The sequence below is a fragment of the Lichenostomus cassidix genome, chromosome 2, assembly GCF_008360975.1.
Source record: "Lichenostomus cassidix isolate B80296 chromosome 2, HeHo_3.0, whole genome shotgun sequence".
NCBI lineage: Eukaryota > Metazoa > Chordata > Aves > Passeriformes > Meliphagidae > Lichenostomus > Lichenostomus cassidix.
The window spans coordinates 102,165,078-102,185,597 of record NC_139482.1 but is presented as its reverse complement, the minus strand read 5'-3'; the positions used below and the strand labels follow the sequence as shown (position 1 = coordinate 102,185,597).

The window sequence follows — 20,520 nt, the reverse complement described above, 5'->3', positions numbered from 1 at the left end:
GTGACAGCATTCTTGCAGTCAGGAGGAGACCTAGTGGGGGCTAGATGCTTCATATCTATGCCTTGAACAACCTAAGCAGTAATAATTAAAAATCCAAAACCTTTAAATTCCTCCACAGCAATATTTAAAAAAAAATTAATCTAGGTCCCAAACTTAACTAAAACACATTCTGGTTTAGTGGGGGGACCATAAATCCATTCATCAGCTGCTACAGATGGAAAAAACCAGCTTGACAGCTACCCCAGCAGCCAGTTCCCCAGCATGGCTCCCACTGCTGGCCTCTGCTGGGCATCCCCACAGCCCTGCCCTCACCTGTGCCTGCTGTGAGCCCAAGCAGGCAGTGCTGGGGGCTCATCGCCTCCCAGCCATGCACCCTGCCAGCCCCTCCACACTGCCACCTCTTTGGCTGCACACTGAAAGAAGGGAGCTGAGACTTGTGGCTCAGCAGATCCCATCATCTCTCACTGGGGATCTGAAGGGAGGATGGCCAGAGGGAGGTCCATGCCTCACACAGCCACATCTCCTCATAATCAAAATGTGACCCTTTACCCATAATGAAGAGGCAAAAACGCCCCCAGTGCTTTTACTCCAAGTTTCACCACAATGCCAAGAATACTGGCCACCACCAAGCAGGATTTGCTTTGATATGCCACTTGCAGGGCATTCAACTGGCCTTTCAGGTCATTTGAGGACAAAAACTTGGTAGGAGGAGGGAGATGATTCAGCAGGAATGGTGACTTTCATTTCACACGCTCCTTGCAAGCAGACACCACTGCTCTTTAGAAGGACAAAACCACTGTCATCACCAAAATGCATACCCCAGTACAACACATCTGCCACAATGCTGATGGATCAGAGATGTTTTGGCCAAAGTCCACCAGGCGCACTTAGCTGAAGTGGCACACTGGATCCATGACCACACCATAAGTGCCTGAGCTGCTCCATCCATAGTGCATCTCCCAAAGGAAATATAAAAGCCATTTCACTGCTACTGCCACTTCAGTCTCCCAAAATCAAAGTGACTTCAAAGCCAAAACAGCATTTGCCTGTTTAAACTGGTGTTGAATTGGAGGCAAAAAGCAGATCCAAGTTTTAGGTTGCTATTAAGCCTGAACTTTACTAGGTATATTAATGGTAGGAATGGGATGTAAGCCAAATAATTACATGGAAGAACTGCTTTCCTTCCTCTTAATATTTCTTTTTCTCTCTTCTCTAAAAATCTATCAGTTCAAGGAATTTGTAGTCCCAAATAAAGCAAGCAAAACCAAGCCTAAATTCAAACCGCTTACAAATGTCTTCATGGCTTTAATGCAGTAAGCTCAAGTCAAAACTTAATGCTGATGGACTCATAGGTTTTTATGTGAGCTACATACATACAACTTCTCTTTATATTGTAAAGATAAAAAATCCAAAGTAAATGTATTCTTTTCTAATACAGACTATTCACTTATTGACATCTTTATCGTCTTAATATTTACAATAACTGCTGGTACTTAAATAAACATGGATAAAACAAAGGCAAAATGTCTTAATGGAAAAGCTGAAAATCTACCTAAAACATTTATATAGCCTTAAAAAGGGATTTGATTTCAAGCTTGTCTTTTGTTTCTTGAGACCCTATTTTCTTTATGAGGAAAGATAACTCTGTTAGCAGGTCCATGTGGAAGCCGAACTGAGATTTCTGTAGGATTACAGAACTGAAGCTCTATTTATGACTGGTTTAAACAGAACTCATCTCTTGAGTGGGGGTAAAAATCAATAATTTGTGCATATTTAAGTTCCATCAAAATAGTGTCCTAAAATACCTTTGAGTATTTCTAACCATATATAAAGGATAGCTAGATGATCTTCCAAATGCAGCCTCCATTGACTTCAATTAATAAACACTTGGAACAGAACTAGCTTCTGTTGGATATTTTCTACATTTGTGATTTTCATCATGCTTCCTCCATGCAGAAACTAACGGACTTTCAAGAAGACCCCTGTTAAATTTTGTAGATTATCTTTTAAATGCTACAATTGCAGCACACACTTTCAAATGAAAACCTTTTCTCATTTGCAATTTTTAGTAACTCAGTTTGTTTCTGGTTTTCAGAACCTTGACTGCAACTCTTTTTGAAGACTTGATCCTTTAGCTACGTAGCTCATTGTGGCCTTACATGCTAAAACTAGAAGTTCAGGCTCTAACATGAACCTGTTCAGGTGCATTTGTATACTTGACAGTTCTGTGGATGTAAAGGTCTACAAAAAAGTTTTTCTTCCTAAAGGATGAAGGTAAACCTTACTTTTTTGGTAAGTGCATTCCACAGGAAACTTTTTGAATGTTATTCTACCATATGCCTCTTCACTGTCAATCTCTATTCATTATTTTCTCCATCCTCCTGTTTGGTTTACTCCATATTATTATCTCAGTGCACACTATGCACCACCTTGTGTGTATATGTGTGTGGCAGTGGTGGGATTGAAGATGATGAGTGATGGCTCAAATTTAACAACTGAGAAGAGACCCATCAATAAAAACTGCTTTCTTCAACACAAACTTCAAATAAGTGAAGCAAATGCTTTTGTAAGCCAGAAAAAAAAATGCTTATAACAGCAGATTAATATCCAGAAGTTAATGGAGAAAAAATGCCCATCGAAATTCATGCAAGGAAAGAAAGTGTTATGAGAAGTATAAGAGAAAAATACAATAATTTAAAGCAAAGAGCTACATAAAAGTATACAGAACTATTTTGTTGCCTTGTCAGAATAAAAAACCAGGATGGCCATACTAATGTCAAAATATGACCAAAAACCCAAAGAATAAACATGTACCACCAGGCTACTTCTGGGCATTTCCTGAAGAGCTGTTGAATACTGTGTGAAAACCACCACACTGACTGCTAAACGGATTTCAAAAATCAGTCCAAGGCAGGAACTAACTTTTACAACATCATATGAAAACTGAAAGGACTACAAAAACACTGATTCAAGACACATATATACACTTAGTATATTTCCTTTCACAGAACTAGTTATATTTCCTCCTTCCCCTCCCTCCCTAAAAATTCTGTTTCTCCAAGCACTCTCCAGGCAGCTCTGTTTAATACAAAACCCTGAAAGTTCTACCTTGGTGTCATGGCGTATTGCTGAAATCGGAGTGACTTCCTCTGCTCTCTTCTTTTTGCCCTCTTCATCATCTTTCTCCTCTTCTGTCTTTTTCTCTGGAGTCACAGTGGTTATCAAGTTGGTCTGAGAGATGCCCTTTGTTGTGGCGTACTGGCCAGTACCAACCTCTGCAGCAGACACAGAATCCTTCATGTACATTTCATGGTTTTCATTCACTGATGCTAAAAGCAAATATTTAAAGAGGGAAAATCTGAAATAGCTTTTGCTGAGAAGCTGCATAAAACTAAAAAAGCTGGTTTAGAAAAACATTCAAGATAATGCTGAAAACACAGCTATGTCATGTTTCAGGAATCAGAAGCATGTGCATACATTTAAATAAACTGTTTACTTGAAATAAAGCTCATAGCTTTTATATGCATACACATATATTATGGATGTGTATACACACATTACTGTAGCTAATGTGTGCATTACACAGTTGTTAAATGTTAGCAAGCCATTAAAAATACTACTGTAGTAAAACACCAGACAAAAAAAAGCAACGCGTTGCCAGAGTTATCAGGCAGGAAACATAAGGAGAACCAGCTATGACATCAGCCATGGGGGTGTAAGAGATGGGTTTTTTTTTAAATCTGTCAGAGTATAACAATGCAGATCAAATACAGAGTTAGTAACGTGCTGCATTACAGAAAATGATAATATTGATGTAACACAGGCACAACACCTGAGAAAAAAAGAAATGTGATCCTTGTATTATTGAGTACTAAAATCTGCCAGTTAGGCAAGCTCATTATTCCAAAAAATTCTGCGAAGTGATGGCATTCAGTTCAGTGGACCCAACCAGAATATTTCAGGATGCAAATGCTTAATAATTCATGAAATTTAAATATATAAAAGTTACTTTGAAAGAAATAGTACCTTTACAGAAAGAATGTAATCAAAACTTAACAGATGCCCAGACCCTGCTCTTGACTATTGGGCAATTAATTTTTAAACCAATAGGATTATGCAAATTTGTAAACTCACTTGCATCTGTAACAAATGACAGAGCCTGGGTCACAATGTAAGCACAATGCAGAATGTTACAGACAGATCTGCATTGTAGTAACAGCACTGGTGAAGAGATCATAAGCATCGATTAAAAAAGCCTCTTCCCCCATTTGCACTTAGGCAAATTAACATAGTGAAAACCTTGCAGAGTCTAACAAATGCTGGGTAAAGCGTTCCAGGTATCTTGTCTCTTGGGATTAAGTTTAGGAGGCAGGAGAAAGGAAAGGGAGTAGAGGGAGACATCTTGTTCAGATGTTACAAACAAAATAATGCAGAAGGATAATTTCTGCTTTGAAACACATGCACAGCAATCAGGTCACCAGTTGCTTGGTAACGAGCAAGAAGCACATCAGAATTAGAAGATTCCAAAATAATTAATGACAAGCAGCACCTTTAGTGGGAGAGAAAAAGGCTGGTCACTTGTACTTTTAAATCAAAGCTTCTCCCCCTCCCCACCACCAACTATACTCATTGCAATTTACAATATTCTGCAGGAGAATTTGCCTTTTTTTTCAATCGGTAATGGTTCTGAGTTTAGTCTCAGTCTTTTTTTTTCTACAAAAATAAACTACAAAACCACGACCTCTTTTTACTCAACAGCTAAGAGTAACAGCTGATGGAAGTAACTGATACTCTGAATTACACGCTGATTTAAGCTAAGCCAGCAGCAGACCCATGACCTCCATGAACCAAGGATAAAGAGAGGAAAGATGTACTATTAACCTATGCATGTTACTCTCCATTTCATACCTTCAAAAGTAACGTCTGAAAAAAGTCTCTCAGTGCTCATTGGACCAGAATGTGAGGTAATTGGAATCAAGTGTTATTACTCAAGGGAAATAATTAACTTCTGGATTGTAACAAACTTAATTGAAAACCCTAAACAGGAAAAAAACCCAGATTCAACCAAACCCAAACAGCCACTCATGCAAAACCTGAAAAAGTGTTGAAGCCTGACTTTCTTGGGCAGGCAGGTCCAATCATCCCTGTTCTTCCCCAACGCAGGGAAGCAGTTATCAGGCCAGGGACAGAGGATCTGTGAAGAGTGGGCTCCCAAGAACATCCTCCAGGCAAACGCTTTGTAAGGACCACAGCAGCACCTTTAGCATGGAATTTCTCTGCATCCTCCTCTACCCCTGCAGTGAACATGCAGGTACTCACAGCCTCCACCCAGCCGAATCCCAGGGAGATGAGATGACGAGGTTTATACCTAATCTAAAGCAGTGACCGCTGTGATGATAGCTTTTGACAAAGTCAGCTGAGAGGACCTTACCCCCATCCAAGCTGCGAGACATGGTGTAACGTTTACTAGAAGAGCGCTCAAAGTAAGGTGCAGGACGGTCTATGAGGGCACTGGCTCTTCTCGTCTGGGCCTGTGTCCGGCCACTGTAGCGGAACTTGGAGCCCAGCGTGAGGAACTTCTTTGGAGGTGCTTCTGGCAGCAGGAGCCTAAAACACACCAAGCAGTGCACCTGTTATTGCCTCTCCTCCCAAACCAGCCCACTGTTTCTGCAGAGGAGAGAAGACGACTGCTGGGTATCACTTTCCATCGTAACCTGTGCCTCACCGGTCTGTGGCGAAAAGGGAATCGAAGGATGCCCCTCATACAGCATGACAAAACCACTTAGCTAAAGCATTTGAACATCTGAGTTCTTCCTAGTGGGCAAGAATCACTCAGCTCCTTCCTGCTTGAAAATCAGATTTACTGTTTTCTGATCATCAAAAGTAAAATTGAGGTGCTCCTTGTATTTTTCAGAGGCCCCGACTGGGCTGAAATGCAGATATGTCTCTTACATATCAAATTTAACATGGTGATGTTATGCTGAGGACAGGGCCAGAACTGATTTCCAGTGAATGCTAGGCAGTATTCACTCACAGGGGTGTAGATATTTTTCAGGTTAGAGCTCTCCCACCCTCTGTATTTTGATCATGGGAACTGGCTAAAGAAGCCATTCTCCTGCTCTGGAGTCTGTGCTCCACACATTGATTTTTCATTAAAAATCAAATAATTTAATAAAAAGAAAATATCCCAAAAATGCACACTTCATTTCTCTTTAGATCTTTTGCTGCTAAGACTGCATTTCATATGAATGTACAGACAACCCAAATCAACAGTTTTAGGAAAGGAGGGAAATTCTTCAGTATTCCCAAGCATGCCCCAGAGGGGGTTCTTAAGCACTGGAAACCATTTCAAATTGTTGCAAATCTCACCCTTTTGGGCTCCCTTGTTAATTATCTCTTTGATTACTATCTTAGCACAAACTAATTACAGCATTTAGTCCATTATCCCAAACACTTCTCGGTTTTTCTTAGAAGTCCGAAAAATGGATGCAAAACTCCTTAGTAATCCAAAAATTACAGCGATGGGTTGGGTATTCTGGGTGGCCAAAAAATACACCACCTACTACTGTCTGTACTTTCATATGTGATTAAATAAAAATATCCTTCTTTTTTTTTTTTAACTCTTGCCCACATCCCCCAGCAATCTTCCATAAAAGTTGTTCACCCTATGCAAGCTTATATGCACTAGTGCAGCAGAGTCCTTAATCTCTTTAACTATAGTGGCTGATAATATCATAGCACAGATAAAACAAAATGATTAATTAGGACCATATGGTGATTTTAAGCAGTATCTATCTGAAATAGTATGAACAATTTGGGTGCAACATCTCAAATTTTGAAGAAGCAATAACCTTCGCTTATCTGCTCAGAGGTACCTCATGATCAAAAAGACAATTTGATTTGAAGGGTTTTGTCTCTGCTGACAGAATTGATCTTTTCTGTTGCGTTTGATATCACACCTTTAGGAAAAGAAATCCACATACCTGAAAAATGTATGGTGTTCAACACACACTTTCCATAAGCGCTTTGCAGCACGATGATTTGGCAACTTAAACCCAATAGTGCTTTCAAACTGCTCAAACTAGGTAGGAAAAAAGAATAAGTATGTTTTTGATGCTGAGCATCTATTTTTAGACAGTGTACACAGGTTCATCTTCATTTCCTCCGTCTGTATCATCTCATTGCAAAGGCGAATGTATATGCTCATGTATATAACCACATAAATACATATTCTACAGAAAGAATTCTGGGAAAGAAGCTGTGAATGATAATCTATGGCAACCTTTGAGGATCATTTCTGGAGGGAAACACTGGTAATGAGCATGAGTTTTCTTATGGTGACCGTGATGTTTTATACCCTACAGTAACAAAGAGATCAGTTAAGACTCGGGAGACTTGTGAGAAAACATCATTTAAGTGTTTTAACATTCTTGATTTAATTTCACCAGTTTAAACTACAGTGGGAAGCCTGGAGGTGAGCAGCAGTCTGCAGGGACTGGTTTCCTACAGCCTTAGATTAAGGAGATTTACAGAGAAAGTACTACCGTTGGTAAATCACAATGGTTAGAGCTAATTCATCTGAGGAGGAGGAGGCAAGACAGGTAATTGAAAAGAGTTGTCTGGAGATACAAAGAGACCTTTTTAGATTGTGCTGCAAATTTAGATATTTCAGATGCAGAAGCTGTGCCAGCTACATCTGCTGTAACGTGTTGATGGCTACATGCAGATATCTGGGTAGATAAAATAGAGTTGCTGTGATGGGGAAAGGGTAGGCAGAAGGGCACTTGTACGGAAGTCTGGATTCCTATGGAAGCTAACAGAGAAACAAGGCAGGAAACAGCAAAATAATAAATGTGACGTGGATAGTGAATCACATTATCATCAAATGTAATTAGGAAAGAGGCTGCATTGATTATTTTACATACAGAACTATGACCTGGTCACAGGATTCTGTGTACCAAGACTGGCAGAGCTCAACAGGGCATCAGTTGTGGGGAGCTTCAGTGCAGGCATTGGGAATGCCAGTGACTGTTTGGTTTTTTTAAATTGAGCTCAGGACTGGAAATATGGTTACCAAAACTGTCTGCTGAGAGGCAGGAGGCACAGGTTTGTGGATTTTGGTTTAGGATTCTAACAAAGGCTCAGGCTTAGAGGTGGGGAGCCCCAGCAGATTTCCCAGGTCAATTATGAAATCAGTCCCAAAGACATTGGCTGCACTAAGGGAGAAATGCCAGTCCTCATCTAGGTGATTTCTGTCCTGTTATACAGCTCCACACTCAGAATGGATATGGGGTTTTCATCTATCACAGACCAATTATTGTACCAGCATTTAAAATGGAAATCCTCCTTTGCCTGTGATGATCCTGAGTTCCTCCTGAGGTTTCTCTTAAGAGTTATCATTTTATAAGCCAGGTTGGATGGAGCTTTGAACAACCTGGTCTAGTGGATGGTGTCTCTGCCCATGGCAGGGAGGTTGGAACTAGATGATCATTAAGGTCCCTTCCAACCCAAACCATTCCATGATATCCATGGTTTCTGGGCGAGCGCATGCTCAGCCCGCGAGGTTGGTATTTGCTTTGCATCCGGCTGAGCCACGAGAGGGCACTCACTGTACAAGGTTTCACATCCCTTCTGCAGAGCCAGAGCAGCAACTCCTGTGGGTCTGCGAGGGCTAATGTGTGTAGCTATCCAAAGTGCTGTAAATACTGGTCTGACATGTTTATAAAGTTTGGTATGGCCTCTCTACATCTCTTAGTGGATGAGAAAAATGCCAATTTAATACAAAATATGACACAGGATAGCAAGCTCTCCATGAATAAGCAATATGCTACTTTAAATGCCCAAAGTATTCATAACATGGACGAGCTTTTTATGTGCAGATGGCCATAATTATTCCTTATGTAAGTTCATGGGTGTAAACAGAAAAATACCAAAGTTTTTCACCTATATTTTAAATATATACCTAATCTTTCCTAAGAAAATCAGCATAAATTAAAAAATATAAATGGAGATGAATGTTAAAAGTTTATAAGACAAAAAAACCCCAACAAATCAGTAAACCCCATGTTTCTTTTAAGAGGTTCGAGTCAGGATGCCCTTACCTCCCCTGGTCGGATTTTGATGTAGAAGTTATTCCTCTTGTAGGAAATTTTCAAAACCTTTGGCCAGGCAAATCTATTTATTCTGAGTCTGTCTCGATATATCAAGAGTCCACTTGCACAGACTCCTAGCATGATTTCCACTCCTTCAGAATCCTGGAATAGCAAGCAATGAACTTAGTTGAGTATTTCCATCCTTGCATCCTACAATGCTGCAGATTCCTGTATCCTGTGTTTTAACTGAGCTATGCCTTTTTAATGCATCAGCGGTAGTGACCTGATTTCTGAGCACTACCCCACTCACTGAATGCATTCATGGAAATAATAGTAAGGTTGGGCAGGGTGAAGGAAACTGAAGGTTTCCAATGTTTCCTTATATTTTAGAAAGACTCCAAAAGGAGGAGGGAAATTTTAGATGTCATTAAAAGAATTATATCAATCATATAGCAAAAGTTTTATTAGCATAATAAAAAAGGGTTATTAGCATAAATACCAGATTGAAAGTAAGTATGAAAGTATACAAATTTAGTTCTCCTGGTATCACTCATCTCCATGACTAAGCCTATTGAATCCTTAGATAGATTTTTCTTCTGTAGTTTGCTCATCTTGGCTTTAGTAGGTTTGCTAGTTTCTTTAATGCTGTTGTGCCTTTACTCAGTGTTTTCCCTTTGAAATGCACATTGGGCATAAATTTGGGCATTTGGACCAGAAAAAATTCTTTTTTAAAAAGTGTGCGACTGTGCCTGTGCTATAACCCACATTTGACACAAGGCTGTAGCTCAGACACATTAGCACTACAAAAGATTTGTCCACAATCTTATCAGAACATACCCATAAACATGTATTTTTTAAAATCAGAAATATACATTTGTCTTTCCTTTAGAAGTCTTCAAATAGTCTAAACCCAATCTTCACTATATTCTATCACATTTGTTTTCATTTAGCTAAGTACGAGTACTGATAAAGAAAAGAAGAATCCATTTTAAAGCACTGAGTTCTTCACAAATTGTTTTTAAATAACCTAAAGTCACAAAAACCTGATAGCAGAAGCTATGAAGATGTCAGCCTATGAAAACACACCAATAGAGGACATATGTTCCAACAAAGATGGTATCATCACTTAAAGATAGATCTTTTCCTAAATATAGCTCTTGTGTGGTATTACCATCAGGCACTACAGAAATAACAAAGCTATTTTTTTTTCAGTGAACTTCAGTTTCACTTTCCTAAGCAAAGAACAATGTATTAATATAGTGAATACATTATAAAAAAAAAAAGTCTCTTTGCAGTAATCACATTCGCTGGTGAATGCCTGAAATGCAAGTGTGCTCATGCATGGCACATTTCTGCAGGTGCAAGAGGCTCCTTTTTTTCATACACTTTCTCAAAAAATTGTAAAGAAATTTGCCTTCTTTCCTTATCTCCACCTTTGCTGCAGATCTAAGTTTATTCAAGACTTCTGTTACTTGTTGGTGTCAGACACTGTTTTCCAACGCGATACTACTGGTGTAAAACAAAACCTGAAAAAAAGAATTTGGCTTTTTTCAGGAGCCATGTTGTTGCATGGGACAGAAACCTGTTAGCTGTAACATCCGAGGCACATCCCTTGAGCTCTGCATACAGATGGGGAGGCTTCCTCAGAATGGTGACAGCCTGAGGACAAATCTGTCTATTTGAACACATTTTTCATGGCATAGATAACTGAGAACTTGTTTTAATGACAGTTGGTGAGTTCAGCATCTGTCAAACACCTAAGATATTGGCACAGCCTTAATGAATTGACATTTACACAGAGACATTTGCCATGGCATGACTTCCAAAAAGCATGCACAGAGATACTTGCTCCCTAGCCTGACGCCATCAGACCTCACTGGCAGACCTAATTAAAACTAAACATGACTTCTCACACAAAGTCTACTTTTCCCACCTTAAGCTCAGTTTACAAGATTACTGTTGGGTTTCTTCACCCACAGACAGACGCAACTTGGTTATCACTGAAGCTTTTTTAAATTAAGAGCATCAGTTTGGAGAGAGATTAGTTTTTCTAACAACTTCTCTTGCTCTGAGTCTTTCCATACGAAAAAAAAAGAGAAACCAGGACACTGATACATTTTCAGAAAAGAATAAATAAAATTGTTATCTTATAATATCCCATCTTAAACTTCACAGCTGTTCTCCAGTATTCTAAAAAAATTCTTAGGCAAATTAAATGCATTAAATGCTATGTTACATAAAAATTTCAATAACAAAGCCTCTAACTTATTTAAAACAGTAATCCACTTTGTTGCTGGTTTGTGGATTTCTTTGTGTTGGAAAAAAAGCTATCAAGTGACACTTGCCAATCCATTTCTCTCTGCTCCAAATGTGCCTCAAGACCTTGCGCATATCTGCAAGATACAGGGAAGGCAGTGGCATCCCTCCTGGTAGATGCTGCCCCTTGAGCCATCCCCAGATTCTTCATTTTCAGTGAAGGCAATTACAGGAACACAAAAGATTGCCTTGAATTCTGTAACACACATGCACAGCTCCTACGAAATGCCCCAGGGACATGGTTGCAGGCTCTTTCAAGATCCGAGCTGCAAATTTATCTCAATTCTTGAAAGGATCTGCTGCAGCACAAAAACAGGCTCACAATCATTTGACCTTTACAGAAAATGCAGTTCTCTCCACAAGGCAGAATTCTTTGGTTCAATATTCATTCGCCAATGATGCTTGCTAACCTCAAAAATGTTAAAATTCATTAGTCTTACTCTGAACAGTGAAGAAAACAATAGTAATTATTTATTTGGAACAAAAAAAACAACCCTAAAACCAAAAATCAGACAACCAACACAAGGCTAATAGGTGGCTCTCCCAAGCCACAATAAGAATGACCATGTTTTATTCATAACTTAGCCTGCTGATGATTAGAGAAACTACTTGATCATGGGAGAATGTTTCCAGGAGAATTACTGACCTCCCTGTCAACCGCAACAACCACACTTCAGGAAAGAGACAAGCTGCTGTCTCCCCATTATCATCAATGTGATTAGGTTTCCAGCACAGCTAAATAATTGCTTGAAAGTTCTTTGCAGCATAGAAATGATCTGCTATCCAGTCAAGATAGCATAGTTTGCCTTATTAAACTGAAAAACGTAGTTGAATTAAATGACAATTGACTACTCTCTGGAAACCTTCTGATATCCTTCCTCATCACCCCATCCATTCAATATATCCCTCAAGAAGAGTGTTGTTTAGTCAACATGAAAGTTGATGTGCAACATCTTTGAATCTATAGGCTAAGTTATGTTATGGTTTTAAGATATATTTACACTTATCCCATGAGTCACCTTTCCTCATGTTCACACATGATTTATCCCACAGAATTCCTGTCTCAAAAATACAAGAAAGAATAAATCAGGGAGTCCAAGCAGATTTAAGTGCTATGTCACAGGAGAAATATAGCCAGTGAAAGAACCAAAGTACATACCTTGGCATGATGGAGATCTACTCCATACATTGATAGCTTTTTGGCATTCTCCAGGAAATGCATCTCAGCTTCTGCAGGTGTCATTCCCCTTTGGAAAAATAAGCAGTTCTAGCATGAATGCTAAAGAAACAGAATCCAAAAGAAAATCCAGCAGCTGGAAAACATTTTCAGCTTGTCAGAACTACACCAGGGTCTGGTGCAGACCCTCTTTACTTTTGTGCTGCAAAGCTCTTCTCTATCCAAAGACACAGAGAGGAGTCTTGTCGGAAAACATTAAGTAGCAGAATTTCACACCTCCTGATGCACCAGGATGGTACCTGCAGCAGGCTAGAGCTCACACTGAGGCCCTCAGCTTACCTGTGGCTCTTGTGCAGCTCGATCACTTTGTCCTCCAGCTCTTTCGTGTGGTTTGGCGCGAAGCGGAACTCGCTGATGTAGTCGCTGCCGTACTCATCAGGGTCGTAGTCGCCGAGCTCCGACTGCACGGTGTAGGAGCCCAGCAGGGCCAGCGTGACGAACGAGCAGGGCAGCCGACCCGAAACGATGTCATCTCTCAGCTGCAAGCAGAGGTAGTACCTGCAAGGGAGCACCAAGGCGGCTCAGACAGGGCTCCTCCACTGCTATCCCCAAAGGAGCACCTCCTGAGCACCAAAAGAGGCCTCAGTTCTGCTAGGAATTTGCAAACAGCTCCCAAGCCCAGAGCTTTTCAGGCATTTACAAGGACCATAATAATTTTGCAAAAACAGCAACCAAAAACCCCCAAAACACCAAGCTCTTGTCTAATTTATCAGTAGGAACACGTATTTTATCTTTATACAGTAGCATGGGGATCTCTCAGTAAAATAGCTTATTACTGTTTTTAGTGACCTAGATGAAGAAATACCCATTAAATATACTCGATTTCTACCATAAATCACTAAGATATAAAACTACCTGATAATTCTTGAAGGAGAAAGAAAATAATTTAAAACCTCATATACTGTTTATTTAAGAATAGCTGAACTCCAAGTCATTAAAAAAACATTATCCGTCTCTTTAGCAACCTGTTGTGCTTTCTCAAAAATACATTTAAACAGTAAATGCTGTTAAAACCACAGAGTTTTGCAGTGCAAGGTATCACCAGATAGATGAAAACAGAAAAAAAAGTGAAGAGCATTGGTTTGGTGGCAGAGTTCCCAAGGGAAATTTAAGAGTCAGAAGAGGAATAAAGCAACCCTTTCCTTTGGATGTCCTCTGTTGAAGAGTGAACTCTTGGCACAGTGTCTTTCTGCACTGTACCTACCACAGGGAACCCTTATCTAGGCCAAAGTCTTCATGCTACCTTAAAAGCAACAAGTAGTCCATAAAGCACTGAAGGTTAAAAATATTCAAAGGCTGTAAAATGTTGCAATAGGCTGGGAACAGTTGGCTGATGGCACAGTAACTCATCATGGCTCAAAGCTTTTGTGCCTCCTTTCAAGGAGGAAATCAAGTGAGGTTTTGCTTTTTTTTTGTTGTGGTTGCAATCTGAATACAAAACCAGAGAGCAGAGGTTTGGAGTGCAGAGCTAAGTGACTTGGAGAGCAGGGAGCAGCATCAGTTGCTTACTTTGTCAAATTATATACAAAATTTGCATGTATGCTTATTCTCATCTATCCTGGTTTCATCTGGGAAAGAATTAATTTTTTCCTAAGTAGCTGGTACAGTGCTTGCTCTGTTGTGGATTCAGTATGGTCATGAAACCACAACGTTATCTCACTTTTTTCCTTTCATCATTATGATTTTACTTACAGTAATAACTTGTTACCATTGGCAAAAACGGGCATCAGGAATCTTTGTGAAAATTAGAATCAACCCCAAGGAATATGCATATTGAAAATTCTGGGGTTTAGGGTTAAATTATACAAAAGGCTTCATAAAGCAGAGGATAGAGGAAAGACTTTTCTGTCAAAGCATTGTGTATTTCCCATAAGCTCATATGAAAAAGGAAGACAATAGGAATATAAAACATTTCTTTTCTTGGATAATTAGAGTGTAAGTGCTACCAGGAACAGCTCTTAAGCCACTTCTAAAAAGATTTATAATGTTTAAAACACCTGGTAATGTCTTCAGATAGCTGGGCAGGGTCTGGAGGGTAGAATTTCACATTAAATGCAAACTGCCAAGCACCACCTGCAAAAGAACACAGATTGACTGAAGGTACACTGCGAGTGCAAACAGAGATGCTCATGTTATTCAATCATCAGCAGACGTAAAAATATCCCAGAGAAGCAATTAATAAGAACAGGTTTCCGTATATTTTTCCCCACACATTGTACTGTATTAGATCAGATTTTACAGCTCTTTTCCTATTTAGTAAGATTTCCTCCTGAAGTGAGGACTCTGAGTGAACAATAATTTATTACTAATGCTAAAAAAAGCCTTCCAGTCTGAGAACAAGCTTATTGAAAGTAAGCACCACACAGTCTGTACAAGCTTTAAAAACCAACAACCCAAAACACAGAGGCGCTGGAAACTCCACAAGCCAGAGCACGAATGGGCTCTGGAGCATGGTGATGTGCTGAGGTCTAGCTGCCCAAATAGGCTCACAGCACCCTCTCAGAGTGCTGCCTCAGCACATAGCTCCTTTCTTCAGCAGACATAAATTATTGTGCAGACAAAACTGCAAGGACAAACACAGAGAGTATGACTGAAAAAAATACATAGCACTGGGCAATTCTTATTTAATTATTTAACTAAATTTAGTTGACTCATGGGATGGATACTGGTTTGTATCACCAGAGTTGGCAAAATTATTTCTGGAGTGTTAGTTTTAAATGTTGTAAAGAAATAATACCAATATTTTAAAAAAGAGTTGAACATGGTATGTAAATATAGAAGCTATTCTGAAAAACAGTGTTAGGTTACACTGGTTTGAATGCAAATGAATGCAAATGAAAAGCAAAAACAAAACCCCAAATCCCACTGTTCTTATAAGCAACAACAAAATTTCATCCCATGCAAAGCCCCATCCACTCTGATCCTCCACACATCTGAGAAAATGCTCAAATGTTCAAGGCCAGGTTGGATGGGGCTTTGAGCAACCTGATTTAGTGGGAGGTGTCCCTGCCCATGGCACGGGTTGAAACTAGGTGATCTTTAAAGTCCCATCCAATCCAAATATTCAATGGTTCTATGAATGTGCAAGAAGAATTTTAATGTTTACAATCAGGACTTCAACTCTTGATAAAACTTTTAGAGTCCTTGATTTTAGGAATTTTTCCATTTTCTTAGGCCATAAAAAATGGTGAAAGGAAGATTTGGCTGGCAGTAAGAATGGAGCATGGTCCCACAATAGATGGAAGGGGCCATGGCCTGTAAACCTATTCCTTGCCACACACAAAATAAATCAAACCTATGAGAAAGCCTATCATAATGCCCAGATGTTTAAGATAGAGGAGAAAGCAGTTTTCACCCCATATTTACAGGGGTTGGAATAAAACCTAACACTGTAAATTAGTGAGCTATAACTAATGGGGTGTGAACCAAGGGCACACACATAGTCCTTTCTCAGCCACGGGGATGAAATGCCAGCAGTGTGGTCTGAGTGTTGTACAACTAACCAGCATTTAGCAGGACTATATATATGTTTTGGAAAGCATGATGGGTAACAGCACTACTTTTCCACTGTTGGCCTGTTCCAAACTTCTGGGATGAATTGTACAGAGAAAACAAATTATTACTGTCATTTTCTGCAAATACAACTGTCCATTGCTTCAAGTCCAGGATGAGACTCTTCTGCCCTGGTTAATCTCCTGCTGTCACAACCTTTCATTGTCTATTTCATGGCTTGGGTACATACTAAATGCATTTCAAATATGTGTTGGGGAGCTGAGCTGCTTTTCTTGCGTGGACCATCAGTGTAACCTGACTCATCAAGGTCTAAAGCACCTTCCACTCCAGATCCGTCCCTTTGTGAGATTTAAAAAGGCAAATGCTCATTGCTTTTTATTGCAGTTCACTTACTTGTAATGGAAATAATACTGGAGGAAGGGGGAGGTTGCTCAGAGTGAGTGGGGAAATTTTCACACCAGTGTAAATTAACCCTTCGAATCTTGGAGAGGAAAGGGATTTATTTATCAGGCCTGACCCAACAAATGTGGCTTGTGAAAGCACATGTGCTAGAAGACTTCATTTACAAAATGTGCAAATAAAAAAATTAATTAGCCTTTTCTGCCCACAGAAGTCATGTACATAAACATCTTGTTGATTTTTAAAAGTGAGGGAAAGTAAAAAAATGCAAGTCAAATTTCTAACCCAGCAGTTTCAACAAAGTTTTCCTTTGAGAAGTTTTTTAATTTCTAATGCAGCAGATGCCTAGTTATAACAATCAAGCTTTTTAAAATATTCCCATGAATCAAAGTTGACTGAATATCATTTCAGGAGCAAAGATCAAGCTTCTGAAATGCAGAAAGGAAAGTTATTTCAGATAGAGTACTATTTTTGTATCAGTGAATTATTTCAGTGTGGGGCCTGAGCAGTGTTTCTGGATATGATATAAATATCAATAATGCAAGAAATCATTCATACACGTGGTCTAGTCCCTAAGGTTACATTGCTTAATGTCAGACTTCAGGATTTTGCATCTCTGCAAATGTCAAGTTGTTTTCAGCAATGCAAGTTCACGTGTTACGAGCATCAGTAAAGCCTCACCATCATCATGGGGTAAAAACTGTAAAAGATGTAGATAATTCCTTTGCTAAAGATTTGGGACAGGATAAAAAAGATGACTATAAAATAGGCTTTGTCCCCATGGGGAGACATGTAGAAGGGGACAACAATAACAAACTTACTTCGGATCTGCTTCTTGATTTCCTTGGCAGGGTCCAACCAATTCTGCAAAGAAAATGTTTCCTTTTTTTCAATTTGAATTAGAAAACACAATCAACATTATTTTTAAAACAGTGCTATGATTCAAAGCTAGAACACGTGAAGCTCTGCCACCCCTTTCTCCTTGGAGCACAGTAGGCAGGGCTAACACTAATTTTCAAGATGCGGCCTTGGGTAGAAGCAGGATTTTTATTAACCTTCCCAGACTTTGAGGACCTGAATGGTATGAAATAAAAGACTAAAAAAGTATGAATTGGTAAAATGAACCCACAGAAATGTTTTTGCAGAGTATCTTCTGGGAAAACTAAATTTCTACAAGCTTGCTATGAAAAGGTTTTTTTTGATTGATTTTTTTTCTCTAATCCTGGAAAGGCTGAAAAGACTTGCAAGAGGATAAGCAAGTGCAGAGTAGAGCAGTACCCTGTTTGCAATGCAGTGTGGGCATGAGGGGCTCTCTGGGGAAAACCAGAGGCAAAACCACAGCACCTCTGCCCCCATCCACACCATGCAGAGCCCAGTGACTGTGCAAGACAAAAGCCCTGCTGAGCAGGTGGGGAATTATCCCAGCAATGTGTTAGTACTCCATGGATGCCAAGGAGCAGATGAAATTCCTCTGGAGGAGGCACACAGCAGCTTGGGGTCTCAGTGCCTCTGCTGCCTTGACCTCTAAGAGAATCAAATCAATATTTAAAATGCGTCACAGCCCAGAACAAAAAGCTCGCTTTCCCCAGGAAAGTTCCACTTTCTCCAAAGAAAGATAAACAAATGTATCAGAGACAATAAAACACTAAAGAAATATCAAACAAGCAGAGCACAACAATCCCTCCCCAACAAAAACAACCAGTTTGCAGCTGTCCAAACCTGCTCTGTGGTGCAAAACATGAGCCTGAACAGCTCCAGCTATTGCTGAGCATGAAAGCACACAATGCACCAAGAAATTAAAGATGCATTTGGATTTCTGTTTACAAAGATGACGTGATGTGGGCACATGTGTTGTCTGGCTGGAAGTTACGTGCCAGAGGATGGAGGTGAATTGCTATTAAATTAACATGAAAAATACACGTTATTGATCAATAAAAGTGGTGGCAGGCAGTTGTTCTTTTAACTGCTTAGCTCTGTAAAGTAACTAGTGACCTATGAATGTTTAGTGCTTCGAAACCACATGTTAATAATGAATCCATTCTTCTCTTTCCTGTAGGAAAGCATACCTGTCCGGAAATGCACTGAGACTTCTGCCTAGCCTTTATCAAAACTAAGCACATGCTAAAGCATTATTTTGCATTGGCATGGACCAAGTATTTGCTTAAGTGATTTTCTGAATCAGAAACAAAGACGTCTGCAATGAAAGGGGAAAAAAGAAACAAAAAGACTGATTTCTTTCGTATCATATAAATTTGAAACAAAAGGAAGCCTAGAAAATACAACTGTTGCTCTCACAAGACATAAATAGCTAAAAAAGTAGTAACAGCTTCAGCTCCATCAGGGAAGACCTTTCAGGCCATGCAAAGCACAAAATACCTTCCCCTGGCGAGCTCTGCTGAGCTACTGAGCATATTGTTAAGAAGCTTTGTACTGGTTTCAGTCAAAATATTTATCCTAAAATGCCAAAATAACACAACATATTTTAAATCATCTTTTGATACAGTCTCGTTCACCATACCATGTCCCAAAGTATATATATATATATATATGTATATATATATATACATATATATATATATCTCACCTGCACATTAGATCATCTTGGACACTTGTAATACACAGCTTATTTCATTCTGAATTTGGGATGCAGGGCAGCAGAATGTGATTCACTATTGCTGCCACCTGCTTCTGAAGACTAATGTCTTTAGTCAAATCAACAATAATGTTAAGATAAAGTCAAGGCTTAGAGCCTTGCCTTATCTTAGCAGCTAGCAGGAGCAGTCAATCATCTCCTGCCTATCTGTGTCCCAACCACTATTATTAAGCCATATTTTAGTATTATATGTTTTGTGGTGTATCTATGAGTGTAAATATGACTTTCACCTATGACAGTAAAGGAATAAATCATACTAGAAGAGAACCAGTGATATGATTATTATCCTTCGTGTCATAAATAGCCAAAAGAGAGCGAACCCAGGGAAACATAGGAGATGCTCTTGAGAAGTAGAGTCACAAAAAACAATAGCTCAAACTGGAACTTGGCAAGGAAGATAAAGCCAACTTCTGTATTGTTTGTGACTGTCTGGAGAGTGTCTCATGGAGTTCTGATATTCACATGCAGTTTTGTGGGTTACCTTTTGGTTTTCTGTGTCTCTGTATGTTAGTCCAAAGTAGTCTTTTTCCAAAAGGTTCAGATGCTCACACACTTTGTCGAATAGCACTTGACCTCTGGAACGTTTCTGTGGGAAATAAACAGAGAAAAAAACAAAAAAGACCTTAAGTTTGCAAAATAAAGTAATACAAGCATTAAAATAACACCTTTTCTGTCAAATCAGTAACCTCAAAATGATTCAATTCAATGCATCCATCTTTCCAATCTATTGACCTAGAGCTTCATAAGCATCTGCTGAATTGGGCAAATCCTCTTTTCCTAAAACCTCAAGTCTTCTTGCAGAGTTAAAAATAAGTCATACATGTTATGTTTCAACTTCCAATGAGAAAATCTCTTCTGTCTTTCAGAAACTGCAACTTCAAGAGCATGATGAGGTCATACCTCTGCAAACTGAAGCCATTCTTTAAGTGCAAGTAGCAACAAGCAGTGGTACAAAATATTCCTGGTCATAGATTATCAGAATTGTAACTGGGGGGACAATCCACTGGACAAAAAACCAAACATGGACATACTTTCTACTTTGGTGAGAATATGGACTGATTTCAGGACCCATTTTTGTCTAATACACAGGGAAATGTAATTATGCCATCTACGGAAATCACGGAAAGAGCCTAGTATCTGACTGGGAACACAGCTGGGTAAAAAAACAGCTTTCCAGTGTCCCACTAACCTTCTTTACTGCTGGCATGTCAGATGAGAAGACCTCTCACTGTCAACAGCCAGAGCCCTTAGCAGAAGATTCGTAGTATCTATCATATTGGACAGCAAAAATTCAGGTCATACTGGTTCTC

The 20,520-nt window shown here is 39.4% G+C and overlaps 1 protein-coding gene across 13 annotated transcripts in view; it reads right to left on the bottom strand.

The window, feature by feature from the left end:
- EPB41L3 (erythrocyte membrane protein band 4.1 like 3) overlaps window positions 1–20,520 on the bottom strand; it is a 97,187-nt gene that overhangs the window by 22,333 nt on the left and 54,334 nt on the right. For 11 of the 13 annotated variants that reach the window (XM_085052594.1, XM_085052597.1, XM_085052595.1 and 8 more), the window contains exons 4-12: window positions 19,692–19,796; window positions 17,379–17,421; window positions 14,643–14,718; window positions 12,925–13,143; window positions 12,568–12,655; window positions 9,102–9,254; window positions 6,984–7,081; window positions 5,432–5,607; window positions 3,109–3,329 (exon numbers count right to left, since the gene is read on the bottom strand). In XM_085052594.1, coding sequence (XP_084908720.1) covers window positions 3,109–3,329; window positions 5,432–5,607; window positions 6,984–7,081; window positions 9,102–9,254; window positions 12,568–12,655; window positions 12,925–13,143; window positions 14,643–14,718; window positions 17,379–17,421; window positions 19,692–19,796 — 1,179 coding nt within the window. The remainder of the gene's footprint in view (window positions 1–3,108; window positions 3,330–5,431; window positions 5,608–6,983; window positions 7,082–9,101; window positions 9,255–12,567; window positions 12,656–12,924; window positions 13,144–14,642; window positions 14,719–17,378; window positions 17,422–19,691; window positions 19,797–20,520) is intronic. The other 2 variants (XM_085052603.1, XM_085052605.1) reach the window with 1 other exon arrangement.